The sequence below is a fragment of the Photinus pyralis genome, unplaced genomic scaffold (genome assembly GCF_008802855.1).
Source record: "Photinus pyralis isolate 1611_PpyrPB1 unplaced genomic scaffold, Ppyr1.3 Ppyr1.4_unclustered_Scaffold3303, whole genome shotgun sequence".
Classification (NCBI taxonomy): Eukaryota; Metazoa; Arthropoda; class Insecta; order Coleoptera; family Lampyridae; genus Photinus; species Photinus pyralis.
The window spans coordinates 206,928-233,339 of NW_022171374.1; the positions used below are offsets into that span (position 1 = coordinate 206,928).

Sequence of the window (26,412 nt, forward strand, 5' to 3'; positions counted from 1 at the left end):
CCTATTGCAGAGCCAGATTATAGCAACGTTTACCGTTTATGGAGAGCAGTGGAAATTCAACCTGGAAGTTCCTGTTCCTGTTGAAGTAGGTACTTCCAAACGTAGGTAATGTTTCCAGATTATTATCGGACACCGGCCCCAACTTGATTAATACTCAAATTGTCCCAAATAAATCCGAATAATTAAATTTATTTCAGTAATTTATAAATTGTGTAGGTTTGACAAGGTATCCATAAAAATTTAAAAAAAAACATACAAATGATAATTTCTTAAAATATAATTGATTAGTTTATAAGCATCCTTAAATAATAAAAAAACTGTACCTAAATGAAATATACATTTGTAAAAATTTAACAGTTATACCTTTAATAAAATTATGTATCGAATTTAGTGTGATTAATATTATACATTATTACCACAACAGTTTTAATTATTATACACTACTTTGCTAACTAAGTATTGATCTAATTTCTTTGTGCATATGACAAAGGAAATCAACATAGCTAGAAGAGTTGTCCAATCCTTTGTCTTCCACTAAGAAATGTTTGAAAATTGGTTCCAACTTTTCTCGTTGACGTACTAAAGTTAACTAAAAAAAAGTTTGTGCATATTTTGGTGTTTAATTAAAGAAACATACCCTCATGTGTCGGCTTCTTTCCTCTCTAATTTGTAGTAAAAGTGAATGCACTGCACGTGATAATGGATTATCCAAAATTGGGAGACTGACTTTGTCCACATCAATTTGAACACAGGATGGAACACCAAATACTTGCTGACAAAAATCGGAATTAACACCGAGACCTATCCACATCATCATGTGAATGCCATTTTCTACATAAATTAATAATCATTTTTTGTTTGTTTGTAATTATAAGATATTACCCAATAAATATACTCCTTGATCGATCATTTTTTCCATTGTACATCTAATACGCGCTGGAATTTCTTGTGGACCATCGGAAGGATGTAACTCGTGTAGCGGTACAAGACGAGGATAGAAATAAAACACAGAGTTAGGAATATTCATCGTCGTTACAGCTTGCATTACAAACGATCTGTCATCCACGGTCATGTCAGATCCACCCGAAATAGCGTCGCTTTTAATTAAACAATTGACGTACAGAGGAAGCAATTTCATACATTCAGGCAAAATTAATTGCCCGGCACTGCTTGGACTGGCACAATTCTTCCTGTAGTTGGCCAAAATTTGGGCGGCCCGATTAATGAGATTATCCTTAACAGCTTTCGGATTATGTTCCATCAGTTTGTAAACGGATTGTTTGGAAAAGAAGTTTATTAGTGTGTCAAGGTCACAGCTGCGATACAAATCTGCCATTTGTACACACGTTTTGAGCGATAAGTTGATTATACGCAATCTTCTTTGTCCCGAACAAGATGTGTACAACAATGCTACTTGAATATATACTCCGTCCTCTTCCGTAAGCTTATCGTCGTGTTTAATTTCTAACGCAATCGCCTTATCGCAATCTATAGAAGCGAGTTCCATGTCGGTCGTGTTCGACATGTACAAATGGCCGTAAAAGTCTGTAGGGCGAATTCCAGTTGAGGTCCGTACGCGCATTATGGCATCGAAAGCGATCGGTTTACTTATATTCGTTATAATATCACTTATAAGACGGTCTCCATCTAAATCCGCTTGGAAGTATGTGTATTTAAATACTTCACCGCCCGTCAAACGCGACACTTGCCCAATAGTGGCAATATCGATGTAGGCATTGTTAAACAGGAATAAATCGACGGAACAACCCGCCGCTACGCACTCCTGACCTAATTGCACGTAAGCCTGGGTTTGCGGTTGAAGCACAGTTTTTTCCTTTTCGGTTCCTAGTAATTTGCGATCGTCTCTATTTTTCAACTTACCGGGAGCTTCCGCGATCGGTAACGTAGAGTGAAAGACCAAAAGTTTTCCGGAGCATTCCGACGCCTGCGCAACTGCGTATTAGTTTTACTTTTAAATTTCGTTTTCTTACCTTTAGCGCTTCAAGACCGGCGAGTATCGCGGGAAGCAGAACAGTTTCGGTTTCACGCGTGTCATTGAACATTTGCGGAATCTGCTGCATAAGAGCTTCAATAACGGTTTCCGATTCTTCGGGGGTACATAAGAAACCTTCCAAGAGAGGCATGAACATGTCTTGAACATCGCCCACGACCATCATTTGGGGCGCCGCCAAATTGCTCTGTAATAAAAATGGCTATTTATTAACAAGTTGCAAATGCGACTTGTGTCTTTGGTGCACTAGATGTGTCACACAAAATTTGCAGAGTTAAATAGTTTTTTTTACTAGTTTTTTTGTAATTTCGCCAATAGCTGATAAAATGGTAATTAATATAAGAACAAGAAATTTATTTTGAAATTTATGAGAGAGACAATTTAACGTCACTGCGTCAAAATAGAAGTTGCCTTAAAGACATAGTATCTAATCTAATGGTATAAATGAATAATCCAAAACGGACTTACTACTGGTTGTATAATTAATTTTTTCTGAAACTACTTTAGACACAACCACTTACTTTCGTCTCTACAAAGGGTGAAGAAATAGTTATTTGTTCAACTAAAGAAGAAAGTAGAGTTGAAAAATACTTTCTTCTCAAGTTTTACACATAATTTTTTCTGAAACTACAATCAAAATTGCAAAATGATCGTATTCAATAATGAAGTTTGACACATAGCAATCTAGATACGGGGTATGTTTCAATTTTAAATGTCATTATTGAGATTAACGCAGCAATTGTTTTTTACTTTCCTCACTAGAGAGCACAGAATAAGACCTTCAAGAGAGGAAAATCATATTTCTTCATCCTTTGTCGAGACGAAAGTGGAATACTTTAACAGTAGGTTTTTTTGGTCCAAAGTAATTTCAACCTTAAAATTTACTCCGAGGCACTTTACTGTATATAATCTGACGAAATCGGTTTCATGCAATGACTCTCAGATACGCATAGTTCATCTTCCACAAGTACAGCTCTGAGTATCGATAGAACATAAGGGGTAATAACGTAATTACGCATGTAAGTGCCTATAAACATTAGTTATGAGATTGTTCAACCTACAAGGGAAGCAGGGGTTTCTCTGTAACCGATTGAATATAAATAAATATTATTAAATGAGTAACACAAGACACTTTAACCTAAATCTTTACCTTACCTTTATGTTGTAGAAATGCACTGTGCTGTTGTACGTGATGAATCCAACTTTCATGTTACTCTTCTCCATTCCCTGATCCACAGGTAAGTTCCTAATGATCTCTTTCATTTGTGAACACAATAAGTTAACCAAACCGCTCTTAACGTTATTGTAAGAAACGTCAATTAAAAACACAATAGCAGGCGGTTTTGGAAAATTATTATTTCGACAGTAATCTTTAGTAGCAACAAACTCGTAAGTTCCCAAAACCAATTCGGGCCTTTCGTAACGATCCATACGTTGGCCTGTGTGGTCAAGATGCTGAAAGTACTCCGCCGGCACTATAATACGAATATGAATCATTAATGCATAATAAATGTCGCATTACCATCGGTTGCGGCTTTGCAGAATAAACATTGGAAACGGCGGCCCGAATCAATAAATTGCATAAAGGGACACATATAAGCTTTACATCTAATGCAACGTACTGGCCCCAATTCCCCAAAATTTACAATAGGCGGAGGATACTCTTGATCTAATGTGCGTGCCATTGGACTAATCACAAGGCCGAATGGTACCGATGTTTGTTTCATAAGATCCTGAAAGAACACATGTGGCAATTTACATAGCAAACCTATGGCATACCTGTGTAACGGGAACATTATACATTGTCGAACGTATAAAGCGAGGACTGGCATTTCCTTGATCTTGTACAATAAATTTTGTTGTAACCAAAGGCGGAACTAAACCTTTTTGATTGGTACAAAATATTCCAGAACGTGTTATCTGATCATCTTGAGTAACTTGTATGGGACTAGGCATCTGATCTGGATCTAATCTCGGTTGAGGTTGTGCCGGCTGTTGGTACGAGGGCTGAGGATAACCGCCCATCATTGGTGGTTGACCTGGTACGGAAGGATAACCTGGAGATTTACCTTGACCATTTACATAAGGTGGATGATTTAAAGGTGGCGGCATATGCGGTCCAACTTCACCATTCAGAACCGCAGACTTCATAGGACCACCGGGATACTGTCTTTGTCCCACGTGGAGATCTTGCATTTGATTAGTCAATTGATTGTAAATTGGGGGTTGTTGACCCGGTATCGGAGGACCTTGTGGCATATAAGGTTGATTAGGCATTGGGGGATGTCCAGGCAGAGTTGGTCGGGTTAAAGGTGCTTGAGGTGGTAGCTTTGAATGAGGCATAGGATTCTGCCCCATAACTGGAAATTGATTTGGTATTGGGGGTTGCATTTGCGAAGATGAAATTGGTGGGCGACTAGCCATAGGTGGTTGTTGATTGACCATAGGTGGCATGATAGGCATTGGTGATACAGGATTTGATACCAAAGAACTACCATGAACTGTCTGACCAGGCAATGATGAATTACTAACAGGTAGTTGGCCCGGTAGCGGAGGTTGTCGATTATTTGTCAAATTTCCGGGTACAGACATCAACGGTTGGTTTGTTTTGAAACTTGTGGGACCATTTATAGCTGAATGCAATCCGTACTGATTTACCTCTGGACCATTTTGATTAATAGATGACGTTGATCTTTGATTTACTTGCGGCATTTGAGGTAATATATCTTGAGACTGTGGCATAAAGCCACCTGCGTGTGTTACATTTTGTGGACCACTTTCTAATGGAGATGGTCCAAAATTGTTTGGAAGAATATTTGATTTCATCTGCCCTTGTGAGAGATTTGTAGCACCCGGAGGTGTAGGAGATGGTGGCATCCTTTGTGGAGGTTGTGGGAGATTAAACTGTTGTTGAGGAAGGAATTGTGGATGCATTGTTTATATACAATCTAAAAAAGAGTAATCATCAGTAAATCTGTTTGTATTGTCATGCGTTTAAAACCTTTTTATCGCACTCCAGTAAGTGTCACACGCGATGAATATAATCTAAAAAATATCCTTTAAACTAGAAACTATATACAAGTAATAATTTATTTGTATATCAATAATTAAAGAAGAAAAGGCATCACAAATATGCAACACCTACCATTAATGCCACGTAAGGTCATACTGCGCGTGCTCAATTCAAAAACCAACCACAAAACACCTCCACGTCAATGACATACAGCGTTGTCAACGTTGCCAGTTCTTCCATAAACCATTACTACTACGAGAGCAACATTGAACTGCCAGCCATATGCATGAGATGTTTGCAGTTTAGTTGGAAATTAAGTGTAGTTGTGATTTACTTCTTTTATTATTAATAAGTAAAAGACTAATTCGAAAAATCCGTGAATTAGATCTTGTTTTGGTCATTTCCCATGATATCGTTGCAGTACAGATGTTTGTGTAGTAAGAAGTTCAGTTCATTGCTTCCATATAACTTCAGACTGTTGAAAAGCTTGCTACCAGTAGCTTTGTTTATTAATTTAATAAACAATACTAGCAGCCAATATTCTGTCGCGTTATTAGGAGGTATGACAAAAGTTAAGAACTAATTTGAAGGCGTTAAATGCAAATAACATGTATTTTAACATTAGTACTTTAGGTGTTTTTTTGCAGTGTTGCAGTTTTTGCAGTGCGAATATAATTTGTTACCTTGCTGAGAATGCAGCGACACTACACCGTAGTCATGGACCTCTTTTTTTTAGGTGGAGATCCGTAACTGGTAACTGTAGTGCGAATATCCACTCCTTTTTTTCTACAGCAGAACCCGGGTAGATAGGCAACTCACCGTACACTCCTGTCGTGCGCCACCACATTAATAGTCTGTCTGTGATTGGCTGTTCCATAATGGTTCCATATTTGTATTTCAGCTGTTAAATCATAAACAATTAACGTGATGACCATAAAAAAAATATTGTTCTGTGCTGATATAAGCAGGAAAATTTTACGAGACGTTAGTTTAGATACCTACAGACTATGGTTTTACGTAATTGTATAAAGACAACCATTGCCTTTTATGGTTTATTTTAGAAATCAGTATTTTCAGATCATGCCATGAAAAAAATAGCAATTTGTCTGACATGTATGCTGATGCTGATAGTTCTGATTTTTCATCCCGATAGGCATTCCAAATATTACACGTTTATTGCAATTGTGGACACTTATAAGGAACTTTTTTTCAATTCATTTGAGATCAACAAAAATGTGAGCAAATGTTCTGCAGATTTTTACAAACGGTTAATTGAAAGTAAAAGAGAAGCAGTTCTGCAAAATATTTACGTCTCGAAACATTTTATATCTCCAGCACATGGTTGGTAATGTCCTTTCTTTATGCAACTATTCATGGATTGTGTATTTTAAGGTGGAGAGTATGCTAACGATAACTGTAATCCAATGTTTAGTGTAGCGATTATTGTTCCTTATAGAAACCGGACAGCTCAATTGCAAATGTTTGTGAACTATATGCATTACTTTCTGCAAGAGCAGAAGGTTCATTATCGTTTATTCATCGTGGAACAAAGTGACAGACTGCCATTTAATCGTGCAAAAATGATGAATGTGGGTGCATTAGTAGCAATGAAAATGAATTATTCGTGTTTAATATTACATGACGTTGACTTACTACCACTAAATCTTCAAAATATTTACGCTTGTTCCAACAAACCGAGACATATGTCTAGTAGTATTGACACATTTAGGTAGGTATACATGTTGGTGTGTGAAATTTCTTGAAATCATTTTTAGGTATAATCTACCATACTTGGAATTGTGCGGTGGAGTGCTTAGTATACAATCTTCACAATTTAGAAAAATTAATGGAATGTCTAATTTTTTTTATGGATGGGGAGGGGAAGATGACGATTTGTTTAAGTATAACAGTCTGGCTTATTCCAGAAGGAATCATTTTAAGAGTCTATTTGCAGAAGATTACAGAAATATGATTTAACACCTGATAGATTATCTCCTGAAGTTAGTGTTTACACAATGATACTACATAAAAAGGAAATGGCCAGGTAAATGTTTCGTTTGCACTTTGTGAAACTTGTATTTGATCTTACCTAAAAAAAACACTTCCACGTTCTGCTGCTAATATTTCGCAAAGTTTGTCAAGAGCGCTTAGTTCAACGCACTTCAATAAAAGCGTTTTCTATTGTCCGCAGTGCCACTAGACTCGAGAACCTGAAATATTCAACTGATAGACAAGAAACTGATGGCCTAAATACTATTGGAAATAACCACGAAGTTCATTTGAAATCATTATATACCCATATCCTAGTATTTTAAGTGTTTGATGTGATGTTTCTGCAGTTATATATAAAATTTAATTTTTAATTTGACCATATGGTCGATGGTGTCAAGTACTTGACCTAACTACATACAATTCCCCTATGGACTACATCATTTTAGGTAACTGCTGTAGCATTTATCGACAAATTTCATTTAAAATTTGGAAATTTCATAAACCGTTAGTCCTTACCTCCTATTAGGTATACCTAGCACTTTCAAAGAATTCTGCACTGCATTTGTTAAAAGATGAGGTTTAAGTTGCCTACATTTTCTAATGCTTTGATGTGTCCGTTTAAAGATACACATAACTGCCAGAGGTATACAGGGTGTTTAAAAAAAATGATCGGATATCACGCGTATAGTACCATGAAAAGAAGTCAAAAGGTCTTGATAAACATAGGTTAATGGAGTTAGTGTTTGGTGTGATTTAACATACCGCTTTTATGCATTTCGTTAAAGGAGAAAATGCCACTAGAAATATTTGCACGGGAAGTACAGCAATTCAAATTGCACAAGGACAACGGTTTATATCTGAAAAAAAGTACAATAATCGACGCAAGATACTAACACGGCTATACCGAGCTATACAGAGCAAAAGGAAGGGCCGACTGACAAGGGGGGTTCGGTATTTGCACCGTGGACAACGCCCGCCCTCACATAGCCTATCTCGGCGCCAAATTTGAGTCGGAAATCACTTACCACCGGCCTAGATTGGGCCCCAGTGACTACTATTTGTCCCCAACCTGAAACAACACTTGGGGTAATGCAATTCTCAAGTGACGAAGAGGTGAAAGCGGCTGTAGATTTCTTCCTGTGTAGGTCGGTAGTATAGTGGTTCTGGTGTTTTGGGATCCAGGCCTGCTTGATGTGAAAAGAATTTTAACCCAATTTTTACTTTTTAAAATCCAAGATGGTCGTGACAATTGAGAAAAAAACAATTTATTGCATTTTTCACAATTACCTAACCTACATTTTACTTAGCAACAATTTGCAACTTTGAGTTTTGACGTTTCTTTCGCATGCGCATAGCAGTTTGAAAGGACTTTTTGGGTCACATGTATGATATAAAAGTCCCTATAAAATCTTAAAGTTGGTAACAAAAATGTAACTCAAAAATCACTAGGAAGTTAAACGTAAACAAATTCCCCATTCACACCAACGAAAGGAACGTCCCGGACGTCAACGAGTGAGCAAGAGAAGAACACGCAGTAATTTGTAGGTTGTAGAAAGTGCTCCCTTCGTTTATTATGACAACACATTTGTAAATACACGAAAAAGTTAAAGCACAAAAATGGTGTTAGCAGATTTGGGTCGTAAAATCACGACTGCCCTGCAATCGTTAAGTAAGGCAACAATTATAAATGAGGAGGTAAAAGGGACCAGATGTGGAGTATGTGATAAGTTACTGAAGCACAATTTCAGGTTTTAAATGGAATGCTCAAGGAAATTTGTGCAGCCCTATTGGAAGCAGATGTAAATATAAAATTGGTAAAAACGTTGCGTGAAAATGTTCGGGCGGTTATTGACTTTGATGAGATGGCCGGTGGTCTTAATAAGAGACGTATGATACAAAGCGCTGTGTTTAAAGAGCTGGTTAAAGTAAGTAGTTAAATTACATCAGACCTTGGATATAGTTAGTGTTAATTTTTAGCTGGTCGATCCCGGTGTTAAGCCTTATCAACCTCATAAAGGCAAACCTAATATTATTATGTTTGTTGGCTTGCAAGGCTCGGGGAAAACTACCACATGTACAAAATTGGCATATCATTATCAGAAAAAGAATTGGAAATCTTGCTTGGTATGTGCAGATACGTTTCGTGCCGGCGCGTATGATCAGGTCAAACAGAATTGTACAAAGGCCCGAATACCTTTCTACGGAAGGTATTAAATGTAAAACTTCCTGTTTCTTTATTTGTAATTGGTTTTCTAGCTATACGGAAGTGGATCCAGTTATCATTGCTCAAGATGGCGTGGATATGTTTAAAAAAGAAGGATTCGAAATTATAATTGTGGATACTAGCGGAAGACATAAGCAGGAAGAGTCGCTTTTTGAAGAAATGTTAGCTGTTTCAAATGCTGTTGTAAGTGTGATAAAATGAGCATATAGAGTTCTGGTGACCAACATAATGTTATTTATATTAGGCATATTTAATTTTTTGGTTTGAGCGGTTGATTATTGAGAGAAATTTCGGGTTGTGATTTCTAAAAGTGATAGGGTGACAGTTCTCACTATTGACTACTAGGCTAGGCAGTTAATGATGACAACATTATTAACCACTTTGAACAACTGCTGACAAAGCCTACTTTACAAGTGGGAAAAAGGTTAATAATCATGTCATCAGATGCTAGTAGTGAAAAAAATTAATAAACAAAAAATTCTGTCAAACTATTAATTTTCTTCGGTCCGGTTTTTCCACCTCTCAGTTACTTTACTCTCCGAATAAATTCCTTAACACTGTAATCTGTTCATGCGTTTGTGTCTTGGGATATAATTTAGGTGCTCGAGCAATAATACTAGACTTCTCTACCTTAGTATATAATGTACTATTAAGTTGACTTTTCCTATGGTTTGTTCCCAAGGTAAAAGCAACATCAACTAAATGTATAAATAGTGACCTAAAACCACTAAGTTAAGGATTTGTATAGTTTATACATTACAATCGCATGTGAAATCGTATACAATAAACACAAAGATAAGAGCAGCATATAGGTAATATTTCTTAAATAAAAAAGAAGCTTTAGAAATAATTCAAAATTATTTGTTAGTTATTATACCAAATCGTATCAGTAAAATTTTAAACTCCTTAGTGGAGGTGCACTGGATATTGTTGAACTGTTTAAAAACCATTTTGAATTAAATAACCAAAAATACTACTTTATATTTTCAGAAACCGGATAATATCATTTTTGTTATGGATGCTACGATTGGTCAAGCTTGTGAAGCTCAGGCAAAAGCGTTTAAAGATAAAGTCGATGTTGGTTCAGTTATCATTACAAAGTTAGATGGACATGCCAAGGGTGGTGGTGCACTTAGTGCGTGAGTACACAATTGTCTGTAAAATATTGACTATAATTGTTAAATATTTTATTTTTAGAGTGGCGGCTACAAATAGTCCCGTTATATATATAGGTACGGGAGAGCATATAGACGATTTGGAACCATTTAAAACGAAACCGTTTATTAGCAAATTGTTAGGAATGGGTGACATAGAAGGTTTAATTGATAAAGTGAATGAATTGAAATTAGAAGATAATGAGGAATTGTTAGAGAAGATTAAGCATGGGCAATTTACTCTACGTGATATGTATGAGCAGTTTCAAAATATTATGAAAATGGGACCTTTTTCGCAGATTATGGTTAGAATTTATTCCTTTTTGTGTTACTCAATTAACCTCGCACGCAAATGAATTAGTAAAGTTATTGTATCTTTAGGGAATGATTCCCGGGTTTAGTCAAGATTTTATGTCGAAAGGCAGTGAACAGGAGTCGATGGCCAGACTTAAACGTCTTATGACAATAATGGATAGCATGAATGAGGGAGAATTAGATAATCGAGACGGAGCTAAAATTTTTTCCAAGCAGCAATCACGTATAACAAGGGTTGCACAAGGATCTGGAGTCACTGGTATTATCTATAGTTCTATTGTTTTCGTTTTTGTGCAATACGATCATTGTAGAAAAAGAAGTTAAGGAATTAATAACGCAGTACACCAAATTTGCTGCTGTTGTTAAAAAAATGGGAGGAATTAAGGGTTTGTTTAAAGGCGGCGATATGGCAAAAAATGTTAATCCAGCACAGTTGGCAAAGCTTAATCAACAGATGGCAAAGATGATGGACCCAAGGATTTTACATCAAATGGGCGGTATGGCCGGATTACAAAATATGATGAGACAACTACAAGCAGGAGCGGCCGGTGGCATGGGAGGATTGGGAAACCTTATGAATAGTTTTGGTGGGAAATAGATTGATTGTAATATATTATGAAAATAAACATTTTTCCATATTGTTTTGAGTAATGTAATTACCCACTTCCTATCGCTATTGTATTGCACTGTGTCTCAATAATATTACTTTATAGTTGGTGTTCATCACTGTTACGTACAGTTTATTGTCAAATATTAAAATAGGACAAGTTGAGAATTAAGTATCTTGTGTTTATAGTAACGTGCAATGACCAGATCAGCCGACTACAACACCAATGTCTGCATTACATGCCAAGCAAATTTGAAATGAATAATATTACTTCTGCCTGATCGTATGAGGACCCTGTTCAAAGTTTAAAGAACATCCTGGAGAATTTTATTTGATTTTAAATACAGAGATGCAGGTCTATACATATCATCCAGTCAACAAAATTTACAGTAGTTTTATTTATGAATTAAAAATACAAAAAGTTACAACATGCGAACGTTTTCATGTACCATTAATACTCTTGCGATTGACTTTTCGTTCCTTTAGAAGTGCTTCCAGATCCCGTACCAGTTTTCTTCGGTAGTAATACGGCCTGTATGTTGGGCAACACTCCACCTTGAGCGATTGTTACTCCCGCGAGTAGCTTATTTAACTCCTCGTCGTTACGGATGGCCAACTGCAGATGTCGAGGAATGATCCTCGTCTTCTTATTGTCCCTAGCCGCATTACCCGCCAATTCGAGAACTTCCGCCGCCAAGTATTCCATGACCGCCGCTAAATATACGGGAGCCCCCGCACCAACACGTTCTGCATAATTTCCTTTGCGGAGTAAACGATGAATTCTTCCCACAGGAAATTGTAAACCGGCACGGTTTGATCGCGACTTCGCTTTGCCCTTTACTTTTCCACCCTTTCCTCTACCGGACATGATTAAAATATTTTACAATCGAAATTTAACGGAACTTTAATAACGATTTCTCTTCTACCTTATCAACCTCTATTCAACATGTCAACTAATCCATGCCAGAGTAGATGTGAAATAGCGGGAAAAAAATGTTGGCACTACAATAACGTACGCATCGCATACATTTCATTTATCCTACTAATCATTTCTTATAATTTGTGCTAAAGCCACTCATCTTCTACAATTTGTTATTGTTATTACGAGCGACCGAGTGAGTTTTTAATGGGCAGAGTTTTAAAGTACCTGTAAAACACCTTGTTTCGTTGTATTTCTTTTTTGACAAAAAAATGCGTACCCAATTCAGTGGAGTTAGATATTACGTTATTGGCTTTTTTTAGATTGCCTTCTCAAATTTTTTTGAAAAGCAAATTCATTCAAAAACATCACCGTAGTCAGCGAAGGGAGGAAAATCAAAATAATTCGTAGGTCAAATGATGTTTCTTTACGCATGCGTAGTAAATAGTACGGTACGGTGTGACGATTTTAGACTAAAAAAAGTAAAAAATCATTACAAGAGGGAGCCCCGTTCACAAAAAAACAATTTTGTGTTTTGTGAGATCCTGGTTCCTGTTCCTGCCACTCTTCAAAATATTTGCCGATTTTGTGAAGAGAAAATTGCTGAACCAGCTATTTATTGATTGAACGTATTCCTCAGCAATTGGTAAATTGTTCCAAAGGTGTTTACTTGATATTGCATTATTTTGTACAATAGTAACCTTTTCCATATATTTTTATTTACAGGACAACATGGAATTAACGAACCACTGCCCGATCCACGATCTTATAATGCGCACAGAATATACCAATGAAACCGTTACCGAAGAAGTTGTACTGTTAATACAGTCGGGTTGTGACATTAACACGACGGATACTTTCGGCATGACACCTTTGCATTTTGCTATAGCACGCTCTCTGACCTGTCTTGCGGAGCAATTGATTATTAGAGGTGCGAATATTGACGCGCAAGATAAAATTTTCGAAGGAACGCCTCTACATCATGCCGTCAAATTTAAAAATCACGAACTTGTGTGCATGTTACTATGTTACGGTGCCGATGTAAATGTGGTGAATCGCGATTCAATGACTCCGTTAATGTACGCTATTACTATAGGCGATGAAACGATGGCTTCTACTTTAATGGACTTTTACGTACATTTTTCCGAGGTCGACAAAGATGGATCTGATGCCTTATTGCTAGCTACAGAAAAGAAAAGCCCCATTGCAGTAACTTTGATAGAAGCAGGTGCCGCTTTAGATAGTTTTGCCGATTGTGATTTCAATCCATTTGTGTTTTCTTTAATGTATACCGATAGCAATGTGTTTAAGTTAATGTGGAGTAGAAATTATCGCCACTTACTGTACTTACGTTCCCCATTTTTGCTAACTTACGTAAAATTTTGCTGTTTTTCGACAATGGAGTGGTTAGAATGCTTGCATATTATTCTTTCATCGCGAAATGCTATCGATTTGATGGAAGACATTGATTATTCGCAATTGTGCCGTTGTTTATATGCAGCTTTTAAGAAACGTGCTATACCGTTTGAGGATAGAATAATAATTTTTAGTTTGTGCTTAACTTTGGGGATGACGTTAGAATTTGAAGATTTAATGGCAATCTATAACTGTTTTGGCTTTGGTGATGAATTGGAAATTGCGATCCATTGTGGCAGTACATTTACATTCCACGATGTACAATTAACATGTAACGTTTTACTTATGCTTCACATTCTTGGAAAAGAACCAGTCGCATCAAATACTGCGAGGTTAACTCTCGAAGGGTTTGTTAATGAACTCCAACTGATACATCGTGACGAAACAGTAGACCATAATGTTATATTAAACGCTTTAACATATTTTACATTAAATGATGAAATGAAGAGTGTGTTGCACGAATTAATTTTAAAACTTGGTTTAAACAAATTTGAATTCACGATAGCAAAGGCTCTTGACTTTCCATCTTTGCAGGAATTATGTCGAAGTAATATTAGAAACTTATTGCGTGATGCAAACGGTGTACCGTACAAATTTCACAATAAAATTAAAAGTTTGATGCTGCCTACTGCTTTAAAAGATGTTCTTTTATTTAAGCGACCTATTTATAATCTGTATTAGATGTGTGTCAATAAAAAAATTATAAATTAACTTTTGGTTATAAACGATCTATTTTACCACTTCTCTCTCAAGTAAAGAAATCCTTGCCACATCTTCCCCCACCAGCGCCGCTACCCTCTTAACAATTTTTTCATTCTTCGAAAAGGCATTGTAGGGTTCATTCATATAGGTAGGTACAGGATGTCCAATGACGAGTATATTATCCGGGAAACTAATGTGAAGCAATTGATAAAACATTTTCAGTTTTACACTAATCTGATTATGTTGGAAGTTACTTATTTTTTGCGCGATTGGTCATTTCTGACTATTTACCATGGGTGTTTCCATGACAGTACGTAGAATTTACCAGTTGCTATGATTACGACGACGCCAAAATTACTTACCGATCTAAAAACAGAACAGCAAAAACACTTACCGACGCCTTTTTAAAAATCAACAGTCTTACATTACATTTAATCTTTAATTATTGTTAGGTACATTAAACGTACAATTTGTGCTGTTGTTTCCTATAGCAAGACGCTCATAAAGTCATAAAGGAAGTGCAAAGCTAGTAAACTACATCAGACACATGCACATTTTTATGAAATTATTAATTTCAATTTTGACAAATAAACTGGTTACCTAGTGATGTACACCATACCACTTCGATCATTTCGATTTATTCTGCTCGTTAATTTCTTAGTGCATATTTATATTGGTTGCATAATTTTAATTTCGATCGCGCAAAAAATGTTATAAGCACGTCGAACGTTAAGGGTTACCGTTCTCAGACAATAATTGGAGTCGTCGCTTCGCTCCTCCTCCAAACAATTGTCTTCGAACGGTAAAAATCCCTTACCGTTCTCCATACTTAATATACTATTAAATGAGATGCTTTTTAAATCTATGCCAACTTTGATATAAATAAATAAATAAGTGAGCATGGACTAAATCGAACAGGTTCTTCAATTGTTTATAGTTTTTTTTATTGATTTTCATACCCCACAACAGATAAACACGTCCAATTATTGTGGAGAAGTTCACAAATAAATACATATTTCTTATGCTTTAACTTTACGGATTAATATTAAAAATAATAATGTTTCTAAACCTCGTCGTTTTACTTAATAAACATTTTATAAAGGTGACGAGATAGTGGTATTGGTGATGGTACAATAAAGAATTTAATTTACTCGCATTACTTTTATTGAAGACAATATTATAAACTGAAAGCACTTATAAAACAAATGTCGCCGACGTGGAAGTAATCGCATCATAAATAAAAGTGTTATTAATGGGTTTAAACTGGTGAGTGATAAGTTTAATAGTTTCATGTGCTGTACAACCGGCTAACACGGCAGATACAGAATGTAACTCTGCACCGCCGTACCTACAAACTTCATGAACACGATCATCACTAATAGCTACAGTTGGACAACCCCATTCGGTTAACAATTTTCCAATCAAAGTTTTTAGTTTCAGGACATCTGGTTCGACATGATCATCATATTGGCCAGGATACGCATTATATTCGTCAATAAAACTTTCTAAACCTCGTAGTATTACGTAATAAAACATTAAACTTTCGGGATCTTCAAGGTGTAAAGAAGCACTTGGAGAATTGCTTTGATATTCGTCCGCAATGCACTTGCCACGAAAAACATGCAGTTCCGAAGCGTGTTTACAAAACAGCTTCGCCTAAAATATTCACCTTAATACCATTATAGCCTATTTCAAGCGAGCTAGGAAACGGATATTTATTTCCATATTCCAGCCTGACTGAACCAGAAGCAAAAAGGCTAACCAAAATTACCTCAGCTTCAGTAATGGCATCAGTTGACTGCCCCAATGAACGGCTGATTTGCACGGCTCTTCTATAAAGGGATTCCATTTGCGAATGCGCCTGACGCATATATAATTGTTGTAAAGATATGAAACTGGCCGTATCTGCGGCCATATCTGGAAGGCTTCCACGGATGGGTAATGCACCTTCACTCTGAACCATTTCCCTTAATGCGGCACACATTACCCAAAAAGGAGAACTCTAAAATAAATGTTCGAAATTACCCCCTGGAAAATTTAATGAAACTCACCTCAAAGGTTAAATTAATACACAATTCATCATCAAGAATTTTCTGTATGTGATTTGGTACACAAGTACAATTAACGCAGACGTTAACAAACTTCACAGCCTGTTCATAATTCTCTTCTAAAATATCATTTTCACTAGGTAAACTGTTACGAATAATGTTACGCAGTTTATCCTTCTCTGCATGCGTTTTAGGTAATAATCCCCCATTTTCAGATTTAAATTGTTGCAAGTAGTGATAGAGAATGGTTAACGCTGGAACGTGGCTTCTTTCCTTTGTCCCGAAATTCGATACATCCACCTGCTCTAGATGTTCCATCAAGGAAGGCCACGGCCGGTCCAATTGCAGGTCTGGGGTTTCATTATCGGGGTGGGTTTCAATAACGGTATGTTCCTTAATTTGTAACCTTACATATCCTAAAAAGCCGACACTACGACATACCAAAAAAGGAATGTTTGCCGACCATAGTTGTTTTGATAAGGGCATTAAAACCCTAGAAATGTTCTCACTATTATTAAATAAACAACTCAATTAAAAAATGTACTTCTCCGGTAATGCCGTAGCAATAATAACATTGAAGTTGTTAAAGAAGTCTTGAGTGTGCAACATAACATGATCGGGAAAATCGTCTATATAATCACCACGAACATCTCGATTTAATTCTAACAGTGATTCAGTTGCAGCCTGCGCACGTGACATACCAATATGGGTCTCATCTAGAAAAAAACTAAAATCCACATAAAAAATAGACTGAATCGCTAGCACTTACTTGCATCCGACATCCTCTTCGGTCACTTTTTCCCCATCGACAATCGTGAAAGCTCCAATTCCAGGCAACACCAGGCTTTTTAATATTTCTGTTCCCAATGCTGTTGCGTTAATTAAACAAATTTTTGAGCCTTCGAGTAGCTTTTGCCCGTGATCTCCCCACAGTCTGAAACACTAACCAAGTAATGGACAATGCAAAAAGACCGGACGACGAACCTTAGCTGACGATCATATTTACGACTCTTTTCACTTTGCTCCGGCGATTTTGGAGACGGTGAAGACATAATTTACTTTTTTTTTTATTTGAGAAATAACCTTATTTTTGGTTTAAAAGTTGTTAAAACCAGGTTTTAGTAGAAAAAACATTACAACAGCAAATATCCCTAAGTTTAAAACTAAAATGCCCTTGATGGAAAATTTCAAATCCTTTGCAATTGCAACTACTTTTCTGGTAGTTACACTTTATTATTGTGGATTATTAAAACAGACTTAGTATAGGTACGTATATTGAAAAATATTTGCTAAACACTCAAATGTTTGGATTAACGGCAGTTACACAATGAAAAACATTAAAATACAAATAATATAAGCAATGCATATATTCCAAATTAACGCGGTTGCATGTATACATGTGAAGGTGGTTGATTGTAACTTTTTGAGTAGGGATTTCCTTGAGGTTGTACTGGGTAGTTGGCATGCGGTGGTGGATTATATCCTTGCGGCTGTTGAGAATGATAGGGCATGCTAGATTGTGATGTATTAATGTACGAACTAGAATTGTGAGGTACTTGCGACTGATCTGTAGCAGGAACGTAGCTATAAACCGACATTATAGAAATGATAATCATAGTCTTTAGTAAATTTACCCTTCGGTAGTAGAATATGTGTATGGTGGTTGGGGATAAGGCAGAGAACTGTATTGCGTCATCTGGGGATAATCTATAAAAAAAGAAAAACAGTTTTAAATATAAATAAAACATTGAACAAGTTAAGAAAATACAACACTTTCGGTTTCAAAGAACAATCACTAAGCACCACGTCTGCCTCACACAAATACTTTATGGAACAAACTGATCTTATGAGCTACAGCCAATTTTTTGGAACAGGAATATTTACTTTGTGTTGAAGTACGTCCATAATAGTCGGGCATAGATGTCGGAGCGTTCCCAGGAGGGCCAGGTATCGTTGGTGGAGTAGATGGAACCGGAACAGATCGTGGACGACTATCAGATTCGTGATTACTCTGCACTGCAGTATCCTTGGGCACATCCTTGTCTTGTAGTGGATCAAATTCCTTAGAATTCACTTTATTGCCACAGTCCTTGTTTGGCAAAACAACATCATTTGAGTTTGGATCTGAACTACCTAAAATTATACAAATGGTCAAGGATAAGTGTATGGAAATACTACCTTTTTCATTAGTTTGAGCTGTAAATGGCACGTCCAATGAATCCAAAAGTTTATTAACGTGATCTCGAATAGTTCGTAATTGTACTCTTATTTCATTCAATTCTGAGTACTCTAAGGTGCTGTTTAGTTTTGCTTCTGTGGAAGTTATTTCAGGATTAACTGCAGATTGCTTTAAGATAATTAATTTTAAAACTCTGCTGCATTGTATGGCGAAAGATAAATCAGAACTGTCATTAATGGTTATAAGATCACCATCTAAAATATAAATAAATATGAGACAATGGTTACAGTCACCAGACGAAGCGTTTCTTGAGCGCTACCTAAAGACGTGAATACTCTAGCAAGGTTTCTCGCGCGAATTGCTGTCTGATAGTACTGCCGAGGTGTACATACCACCGTAAGTCAGACGTACAGTGATATTTACACCTCGACATTGCTATCAGTCAACAACTCGCGCCAGAACCCTTACTAGAGTATTCCCGTCTTTAGGTAGCACTCATGAAGCGCTTCCTCTGGCGAACGTAAGCAATGGCTCGCCATGTATAGGTAGCTACCTTCATCTTTATATTTGATAGAAATGTCATCCGATGAACTCAGTTTTCCATTAAATATTCTTTGCATCATTAACACCAACTCATCATAAGTTATGGCATCATTATGAATAGGAATTCTCCGAATATCGTCACCCAATTGAACTTTAATTATAACTTTACCACTTAAATCTAGTTCAGATTTCATATCCATTTTCTTCACAGTGAATGGATGTACAAATAAATTAATAAAGTGCACTTTTTTCCAACACACCGATTTTGACGTGTACGGGAAGTGCAATCACAGTAAACAAACAGTCAAGCCACACACAAAACCAAAAATACCTCTTTAAAGTACCAATTTTAAATAAAAAATTCCTAAAATTCTACTTTTTGGGTACACCTACACGGTTACATATATATGGGTTACACTCATGTTACACCATACTCTGTTACACCATCAAAGATTTAAGGTTACGCGTTTGAATATAAAACCCGTTATAACATTGAATTTGATAGTTATAAATTCAATGGTTATAATTCAAAGGGTTACGCCTTAGAGAAGGAAAGAGAAGGTTATGCAGTTTACTGTTTTGTGGGTTATGTTTTACGTTTTGTCCAGAGATATACTCTGGTTTAACTCGTAGGTATAGCATAGCCATTGAATTTATAATAGTTATAAATTCAATGGTATAGCCCTACACAAATCACAATTTGTTGTGCCTTTTCAGATTCAGTGTAGAATGTAGGATTTTCCTCTTTTCAACTTACAAATAAACTTCCACATAAAAAAGTATAAGAAGCACTGTAAAATATCTTATACCTCGTCTTATACAATATCCAAACAAGCATCAAATGGAGAGCCCCAGAAAACGTAATTGTAAAAACACTCAAACAATTATAGATTCTGTCCAGAATCCAGAGGAAGAAGAGGAATTAGAGACAATTGAAAATGTACCCCCTGCAGTAATTGTACACAATCCACAAGCCATTTTCATCGAACCATTCTATGGGGGTTCACACAAACAGTTAATTGATACACTGGTTAAATGCAAGTTTACATATTGCATCACTGTATTCTTACGAAATCATTTGCAGCACAGACATTCCCAACAGTCACGTTATTACGTTATCGGCAAAGAAGTGGCATTGGCGTGCTCGGTGCGGTTCATTAATGATCCAGTCGTTAATTCCCCCCATTTCAACTGAAAGTGTATTGTTTTGTAGCTCTGTTCTAAGCCTTTGTGAACTTTTAGGTATGCGACCTGACTTGCAGAAATTAAAAAAAATTGTTTACTTTCACGAAAATCAATTGGTTTATCCAATCAGGGAAATAAAACAAAGAGACATACAATTTGCGTATAATCAAATGACAACATGGTAGGTAAAGTGCATACTGACTTATAGAAAGCTAATTGCTATTGTAGCTTAGCCGCTGATGTTCTTATATTCAACTCAAATTATAACAAAATGTCATTTTTAAACAACTTGGGAAATGTGACAAAAATATTTCCCGATAACAAACCGAAGAATCTTAAAACTAAAATAGAACCTAAATGTATTGTTTTATACTTTCCGTTAGAGCTCTCAAAGAATTGGGAAGCTGTTCCTAAGGCTAACAGTGTTCTGCACATCGCATGGCCACATCGTTGGGAGTTTGATAAGGATCCAGATACTTTCCTTAATTTACTTAAACGGCTGAAATGTGAAAATATTACCTTCCAAGTATCATTACTCGGAGAAACTTTTGCTGATGTACCAGAAATATTTGATGAAGCCAAAGAAGTGTTGAAAGATGAAATTGTGCATTTCGGCTTTGTCGAAAATAAAGCCGAATACTACAAAGTTCTGCAACATTGCCATGTAGCCATTTCAACAGCACGACATGAGTTTTATGGTGTCTCTATGTGAGTACTATTTGCATTGTGCCTTCATTTTCAACCGTACACTTGGTTGCAGGTTAGAAGCTTGTTTTTATGGGTGTTTCCCGTTAGTTCCCAACCGATTGGTGTATCCTGAAATTTATCCCTCTCAATGTATCTACTCTGACGACACTGAATTATATCTTCGTTTAAAGCAATATTGTTTAGTACCAGATTTAGCTACGCAGCATAGAAACTCCCTAAAGATGGATTTTAATTGTTTCTCTGTTGATGAATTGGTACCACAATACTTAAAGTTATTTTAGTGCTATATGTACTAATTGTGATAATTTGCTGTTAGGTATTTGTTGTTAATGCATCCCTATGTTTAAAAAGTTCCATATTATAGTATCTAAATAAAAGTAGGTATAATAAAATGGATTTAGTGAATACAGCATTCTTAATATTACTCTTCTATTCAGCCCCTTATCTTTAAGCGTTTTTCAGATTTGTCCACACTTGTTTTTTAATAAAGCCTAATCTTATTTGTAATTGCCTCGTTATTGTCTTTAAAAAAATGAGTTCCAAACTTCATTTTAAACGCCATTGGCTAATAGGTGGTACCTATTTAAGTTCCTTGAAATTATTAACACTTTGCAGTCCACTATACTGCAGGAGAGCCAGTAATAATACTGCCTGACGTATAATATTTTATTTGTTAATCAATATAAACAAAATATTGTACATTATACGGCAGGTAATAGTTTTTATTGGTTCTAGGAGATCCTTCTCCCAGGTAAAATACAATCGCCAAATGATGTAACACAATGAGAACAGACTTTTCTCAAAACTTTGCACGAAAGTCCCAGCACTAAATGTTTATGGGGAAGAACGTGGCACCGGTGGGTCTAGAGGTCACCACCAAATCAGAATCGGGGGTACACCTGAAATGCTTTGTTCTCTCTCGTTCAATGTGCTTTATAGGTATACCATTCATTAAAAAAAACTTTAATTGCACAGTTTGCTTACAGAAACACACTATCAGTAATGAAACAAGCACATTCAGATAAAAACAACAATAGTTCATATTTACTTCATTTCAATCCCCTCACAAATTTTTCGTTTACGAGACTTAATACTGTTAATTGGTGCCTTAAGTAACATTTCAATCGAACTAGAGAGAAATGGTACAAATCCAGTTTTATGATTAAGACACCCCGCATATTTTTCCTTCTCATTAATTACAGGTAATTTGCCCGTTATGCTTTTTGATATATTGTTTGTTATGTTTTCGTTAATTTTGTTACAAATATCGTCCGATATACTGCCAGTTGTGAACATCCTCGGTACCTTTTGGGGAATATCGGATATGGATGTGGCCTTACGCTTCCTTTCCAAATCAAATTGTGGTATTTCAAAGAATTTTGATAGACCCGTTCGCGGCTTGATGTTACACTTTGATAGATCAGGGTGGCTGACTGGAGGTAACGTTTTCATTGAAAAATCCTCACGGGCTCGAATTACTTCCGCCGTTAAATCGGAAAACTTCTGATCCCATTCTTCTACGTGTTTTTTTAAGTCCGCTATGGATGATTCTTGCTCCTGAATTTTGATGGCCTGTTCTTGTAATTTTCGTTCCTGTTCTTTGATTGTTGATGATTTTTCTCGCAACATTTTTGCCTGCCTTTTAATCTAGAAAGGTATTTTTTATAAAGATTGCCATTTAAGATTGACTTACTTGTGCACTTAGGTTTCGTAGAACCTCCACCAATGACGACACTTGCTGCTTATTACTTTTAGTTTGTTTTTTAACTTTTTGAATCTCATCGAATATAACCTGCGCATAGAGTGCTTTAGTCGATTTTAAGGTGGAAGTTGTGGCAGAGACTGCAAGTCAAACATCATTTATGTGGCATTCAAATGATAAACTCTTTTACTTGTATTTCTATCCGATGCTTTGTGTTTCATACGAGGAAGTATTATTTCGTCAAAGTGTTCCATTGCCATACTGCTAATATCACGTAGCTCCTGAAGCAATTCGTGCGTTCTCGGAGCTGGCTTAACCTTATCGACAAGAGTTAAAATACGATCAATTTCATCTAAAACCTAATTGCGATGGTTAGATGCAAGCGAGGTGTTAGATGTACCTTTCCGGGAATAAAGCAGCAAGTGCTACTTTCAATGTACTTTAAGTACGTCATGGACAACATGCTCAATCGAGTTTCAATTGCTGAAAGTATATCACAATGGCGGGACAATGGATGCGATCGACGTTCCGATTCGCGCCTTGGCAACATCGATTTCATTCTCTTGTATATAGCGCTGTGTCTCTTCTCTATTTGAAAGAAACCGCGTGATAACAGGTTGCCTCCAATTTGGTTGAACTGACGACATACCTACAAAGTTAATTGCATAAAAAACATGTGATTTCAATTTTTTTTTAAAAAGAGAGCACGAACAAACTAAAATCTGAATACTATTTTTCTAACATCTACCAACTTCTTCACTACGTTTACTGGCATTACGGTGCATTTGGATTCAATTTCCTGTGAAATACGTGAACAATATCCAATGTACTTAAACGTATTGTACGTCTGCTGTTGATAGACATCGTGTAGGTATCTAGATACCTACCTGATTAAACAAAACAAAGTCAAACTAACAAAAAATTAAAAATGCTTCTTTTGTTAACTTTGTGTATCAATCTTGCCTAAAGAATTTATCATTTAAGGATTTCAATTACATCCGAAAGGACTTTGAGCTTCAGGCTTGTACAGATCAAGCCTTTCTTAATGAGCTTTGGAATTCCAAACCTATTTCTCTACTTGCCGAATTTGAGCTTATACCATCTGCAACTACTTTTGCAAAGGCTTCCGGGCTCTGCTTTCCCTGAATACTTGTTCCAGAGAATTCCCCCTTGAGGGATTATTTTTCTACAATTGTCCAGAACTTTGAAAGAAAAAAAGGGAGCCGAGTTGTGATTAGAAAGAATTAAAATTAAAACAAAACTTTATTAAAGGTACTAGGTACTTAAGTAGTTACAATTTACTCAGGTACCAATAAGTCTAAATTTGCATTTGAAATATTTGAATTTGTAAAGACCTGTTCGCCCCCTCGTATAGAAAGCGTCGGTGCTGCAATTTTCTCTGTGCGTTCCTTCATCATCGACGTCCTCTCCCATTTACTGCTGCCGCAGTTTTTACACGAGAGTGTGGGCACAACCGTTAAACAAGCGGTTCGATTACTGCATTCGCCACATTTAAAGAAGCGTTTAACCGCATCAAACACCTTTAGAGGATGCCGTTCCGTCTTGCACGTATCCGACGCGGAGAAATTTGTATATTTACACTTTAAACACCGAACAGCTTTACATTGAACTTTGTATGTGGTAGCCATTTTTTCTTCCATCCTCTCTTTCATCTCTAACTTTTGAAAGTACTTCTCTTGCCGTTCGTTCTCAATCTCGGCGAGTAAATTGTTGTGAGCCGAGGTCGCCGTCATTATTTTTCTAAATCGGTCAGATGAAAAACTGTTGATTTCCACTTTTGCTTTCTTGTCTTGTTCTTGAAAACGCTCAACATCGAGCGCACGCTTCTTTCCTTTTCCACGCACGCTATTCGGATCCTGCTTCTGTATGGGGCCATTTGTTTGAACCCACGTCAAGGCGTTTTGTCTAGCTTTAATTGTCTCCTTTCTAGTTATTGGTAGGTTTAAGTCTATGGTGGCGGAGGAAGAGAGCGTTGGAGCTTTTGATTCTTTTAACTTTTGAATGGCATCGAGGGCAGAAGTGCAGCTCACTTCACGAGAATGGTCTGCGTTAAATTTTACAATTTTATTGTCAAGATCCACAGGAGAATTAACACCAAGTTTTTTTAAGCGTTCCAGGTCGCGACACCGTTGGGTTGCATCCATTTCCAATTGCGATGCCGCCTTCTTTTGGGGTGGCATTTTTCGTTTTACAACACTTTGACTGTTACCCTCCAAGACTTTTAGTCTTTGTTGGTCTCGCGCTGTCTGTCTATTTTTAGGTATTGCAGAATATAACTTGCCGGCGTAAAAAACCTGGTCCTTCCCTAATACTTTGTTCCGTAAGGCATTCAAACCACGTCCGCTAAAACTCGATTGAAGCTCGGAACGTAAACTACACTTTTGGTATTCGGTTTTAATGTGATACACGCAGAATTCGCAGATGCTAACGTTTACAAAGGCGGTACAACGTTCGCCGCCCTTTTTTACACTCTTGCATGTGCCGAGGTCTCTAGAATTACCCAAAAGCATCACAAGCTGATGGTTATTTATACTTAATTGAGCCTCATCTTTACTACCGTCTCGTGCATCCAGTAAGGACGGATTTAAGATACCGACAACTGTTCCGACAGTCGTCTTCCATAATTCGTCGTAAGCACGACCAAACAAAAATAGAGAAATGGTCTTTAATTCCATTTTTAAATCGCTTAAAGTCCACACCATAAAATTCTTCCCTTTACTAGATACTTTCGTCGGACTTTTATGGACAATAGCGCCCGCAACTACCCAATCGACGCTTTTAGATACATTCCTTGTAAAAGTTTTAATTCGACTAAGTGGAATGAACGTACGATCACCCATGCGCTCCTCTAAAACGGTCACTGTGACTAGTGGATTCGCCACTTGAATTCCAAATAAGACTTCACAACGAACGGATTCTGATTGATTAGTGCTGGGTTTCGCAGTCCATAGTTGCTTGGAGGTTTGTTTTGAAGTGGAGGCTTGCGTACGCAGTAGATGTTTAATACTGCGTCCGTATTCAGTATATTGTCTGTTCTCAAAGTCACGATTATCTTCATCCTCCGAGGAATCGGTGTCCCCATTGTGTATTGTGCTACGATCAGACTGCAGTTTTTCTTTTGCCGGTTGAACAAGCACATTGTCCAATGATGTTAGTGCTTTATCGAAGGACGGTTGAGGTTCGGGGGTTTCATTAATTACGGCAAGTAAAGAATCAAGTAACTCATTGTCAGACATTGCAGTTCACCTACAAATCCCGCGCTTTTTCCCCTTTAATACAGTGCCGATTTGACAACACTGTACATACTTTTTTTTTTGTTATTTCGTCCACAAAAACCACAAGATCTTGTGCGTATGGTGCAAAAGAGCATTAGATTCCGTGTATTACGTTAAATGAAAATTGTTTTAATACTCACCGTGCGACTTTTGGCAATCTCGTCGTAGGTTAAATACGAAAGAATTTTCTCTAAAGCGACCTCCGGAAGGCTAAGAAGTGAATCAACACTATCCATTATAATAATTAATCCACCAACAATAATGTATTGGACTTGATCGTTTACAAAAGAAACAGATTTTAGATTTTATTGGTATTTTTTTTATTATCCAAATAAATTACAATTTTCACTGCACCCAACTGATGCTAAATTACCCTAGCCAATAGCCATAGAGATGTT

General features: G+C 36.7%; 10 protein-coding genes and 1 long non-coding RNA gene across 18 annotated transcripts; 4 read left to right on the forward strand and 7 right to left on the reverse strand.

Annotated features, from left to right (window-relative positions):
- Positions 1-259: 259 nt before the first annotated feature.
- Positions 260-5,292, reverse strand: LOC116182036 (protein transport protein Sec24C). Of its 2 annotated transcripts, XM_031502515.1 has the most exons (9): positions 5,157-5,292; positions 5,013-5,056; positions 3,791-4,959; positions 3,534-3,744; positions 3,167-3,486; positions 1,992-2,198; positions 883-1,945; positions 638-831; positions 260-589 (listed from the first exon to the last, which is right to left on the reverse strand). In XM_031502515.1, the coding sequence occupies exons 3-9, from the start codon at positions 4,943-4,945 to the stop codon at positions 449-451; spliced, it is 3,291 nt and encodes a 1,096-aa protein (XP_031358375.1). In that variant the 5' UTR covers positions 4,946-4,959; positions 5,013-5,056; positions 5,157-5,292; the 3' UTR covers positions 260-448. The 2 variants fall into 2 exon arrangements, with proteins under 2 accessions (XP_031358375.1, XP_031358374.1); XM_031502514.1 differs by having other exon boundaries at positions 5,013-5,199.
- Positions 5,293-5,702: 410 nt separating this feature from the next.
- On the forward strand, positions 5,703-7,393 carry LOC116182040 (beta-1,4-galactosyltransferase 6-like). 2 transcript variants are annotated; one of them, XM_031502535.1, is made up of 6 exons: positions 5,703-6,047; positions 6,102-6,365; positions 6,417-6,753; positions 6,800-6,925; positions 6,979-7,068; positions 7,216-7,393. In XM_031502535.1, exons 1-6 carry the CDS (start codon positions 6,032-6,034, stop codon positions 7,337-7,339), a joined length of 957 nt encoding a protein of 318 aa, XP_031358395.1. In that variant the 5' UTR covers positions 5,703-6,031; the 3' UTR covers positions 7,340-7,393. The 2 variants fall into 2 exon arrangements, with proteins under 2 accessions (XP_031358395.1, XP_031358394.1); XM_031502534.1 differs by having other exon boundaries at positions 5,704-6,047; positions 6,093-6,365.
- LOC116182041 lies at positions 6,956-8,177 on the reverse strand. Its single transcript, XR_004147401.1, has 2 exons — positions 8,042-8,177; positions 6,956-7,234 (listed from the first exon to the last, which is right to left on the reverse strand). It is a non-coding gene; the product is annotated as an uncharacterized LOC116182041 (long non-coding RNA).
- Positions 8,178-8,493: 316 nt separating this feature from the next.
- LOC116182039 (signal recognition particle 54 kDa protein) lies at positions 8,494-11,349 on the forward strand. Its single transcript, XM_031502533.1, has 8 exons — positions 8,494-8,711; positions 8,765-8,941; positions 8,994-9,223; positions 9,273-9,423; positions 10,231-10,379; positions 10,438-10,699; positions 10,776-10,968; positions 11,021-11,349. The coding sequence occupies exons 1-8, from the start codon at positions 8,634-8,636 to the stop codon at positions 11,305-11,307; spliced, it is 1,527 nt and encodes a 508-aa protein (XP_031358393.1). The 5' UTR covers positions 8,494-8,633; the 3' UTR covers positions 11,308-11,349.
- A 278-nt stretch (positions 11,350-11,627) lies between these two features.
- On the reverse strand, positions 11,628-12,397 carry LOC116182024 (histone H2A-like). Its single transcript, XM_031502493.1, has one exon. The coding sequence runs from the start codon at positions 12,182-12,184 to the stop codon at positions 11,768-11,770; it is 417 nt and encodes a 138-aa protein (XP_031358353.1). The 5' UTR covers positions 12,185-12,397; the 3' UTR covers positions 11,628-11,767.
- Positions 12,398-12,657: 260 nt separating this feature from the next.
- On the forward strand, positions 12,658-14,356 carry LOC116182023 (serine/threonine-protein phosphatase 6 regulatory ankyrin repeat subunit C-like). 2 transcript variants are annotated; one of them, XM_031502491.1, is made up of 2 exons: positions 12,658-12,897; positions 12,962-14,356. In XM_031502491.1, the coding sequence occupies exon 2, from the start codon at positions 12,968-12,970 to the stop codon at positions 14,330-14,332; it is 1,365 nt and encodes a 454-aa protein (XP_031358351.1). In that variant the 5' UTR covers positions 12,658-12,897; positions 12,962-12,967; the 3' UTR covers positions 14,333-14,356. The 2 variants fall into 2 exon arrangements, with proteins under 2 accessions (XP_031358351.1, XP_031358352.1); XM_031502492.1 differs by having other exon boundaries at positions 12,658-12,881.
- Positions 14,357-15,499: 1,143 nt separating this feature from the next.
- On the reverse strand, positions 15,500-17,527 carry LOC116182029 (NEDD8-activating enzyme E1 regulatory subunit). The gene is made up of 6 exons (XM_031502497.1): positions 17,386-17,527; positions 17,171-17,335; positions 16,946-17,128; positions 16,405-16,894; positions 16,125-16,355; positions 15,500-16,009 (listed from the first exon to the last, which is right to left on the reverse strand). The coding sequence occupies exons 1-6, from the start codon at positions 17,451-17,453 to the stop codon at positions 15,548-15,550; spliced, it is 1,599 nt and encodes a 532-aa protein (XP_031358357.1). The 5' UTR covers positions 17,454-17,527; the 3' UTR covers positions 15,500-15,547.
- A 131-nt stretch (positions 17,528-17,658) lies between these two features.
- On the reverse strand, positions 17,659-19,442 carry LOC116182014 (protein TFG-like). Of its 2 annotated transcripts, none has more exons than XM_031502476.1 (5): positions 19,134-19,442; positions 18,580-18,834; positions 18,286-18,525; positions 18,036-18,108; positions 17,659-17,985 (listed from the first exon to the last, which is right to left on the reverse strand). In XM_031502476.1, the coding sequence occupies exons 1-5, from the start codon at positions 19,321-19,323 to the stop codon at positions 17,778-17,780; spliced, it is 966 nt and encodes a 321-aa protein (XP_031358336.1). In that variant the 5' UTR covers positions 19,324-19,442; the 3' UTR covers positions 17,659-17,777. The 2 variants fall into 2 exon arrangements, with proteins under 2 accessions (XP_031358336.1, XP_031358335.1); XM_031502475.1 differs by having other exon boundaries at positions 18,286-18,534; positions 19,134-19,435.
- An 87-nt stretch (positions 19,443-19,529) lies between these two features.
- On the forward strand, positions 19,530-21,421 carry LOC116182013 (glycosyltransferase-like domain-containing protein 1). 4 transcript variants are annotated; one of them, XM_031502471.1, is made up of 5 exons: positions 19,530-19,756; positions 19,841-20,160; positions 20,213-20,489; positions 20,537-21,016; positions 21,069-21,421. In XM_031502471.1, exons 2-5 carry the CDS (start codon positions 19,965-19,967, stop codon positions 21,295-21,297), a joined length of 1,182 nt encoding a protein of 393 aa, XP_031358331.1. In that variant the 5' UTR covers positions 19,530-19,756; positions 19,841-19,964; the 3' UTR covers positions 21,298-21,421. The 4 variants fall into 4 exon arrangements, with proteins under 4 accessions (XP_031358331.1, XP_031358330.1, XP_031358333.1 ...); XM_031502470.1 differs by having other exon boundaries at positions 19,530-19,752; XM_031502473.1 differs by having other exon boundaries at positions 19,533-19,684.
- A 537-nt stretch (positions 21,422-21,958) lies between these two features.
- LOC116182011 (F-box only protein 28) lies at positions 21,959-26,389 on the reverse strand. The gene is made up of 5 exons (XM_031502469.1): positions 26,155-26,389; positions 23,119-23,367; positions 22,909-23,077; positions 22,710-22,858; positions 21,959-22,663 (listed from the first exon to the last, which is right to left on the reverse strand). Exons 1-5 carry the CDS (start codon positions 26,248-26,250, stop codon positions 22,061-22,063), a joined length of 1,266 nt encoding a protein of 421 aa, XP_031358329.1. The 5' UTR covers positions 26,251-26,389; the 3' UTR covers positions 21,959-22,060.
- LOC116182010 (protein MCM10 homolog) lies at positions 23,968-26,148 on the reverse strand. Its single transcript, XM_031502468.1, has one exon. It carries the CDS (start codon positions 25,973-25,975, stop codon positions 24,017-24,019), a length of 1,959 nt encoding a protein of 652 aa, XP_031358328.1. The 5' UTR covers positions 25,976-26,148; the 3' UTR covers positions 23,968-24,016.
- Positions 26,390-26,412: the final 23 nt, after the last annotated feature.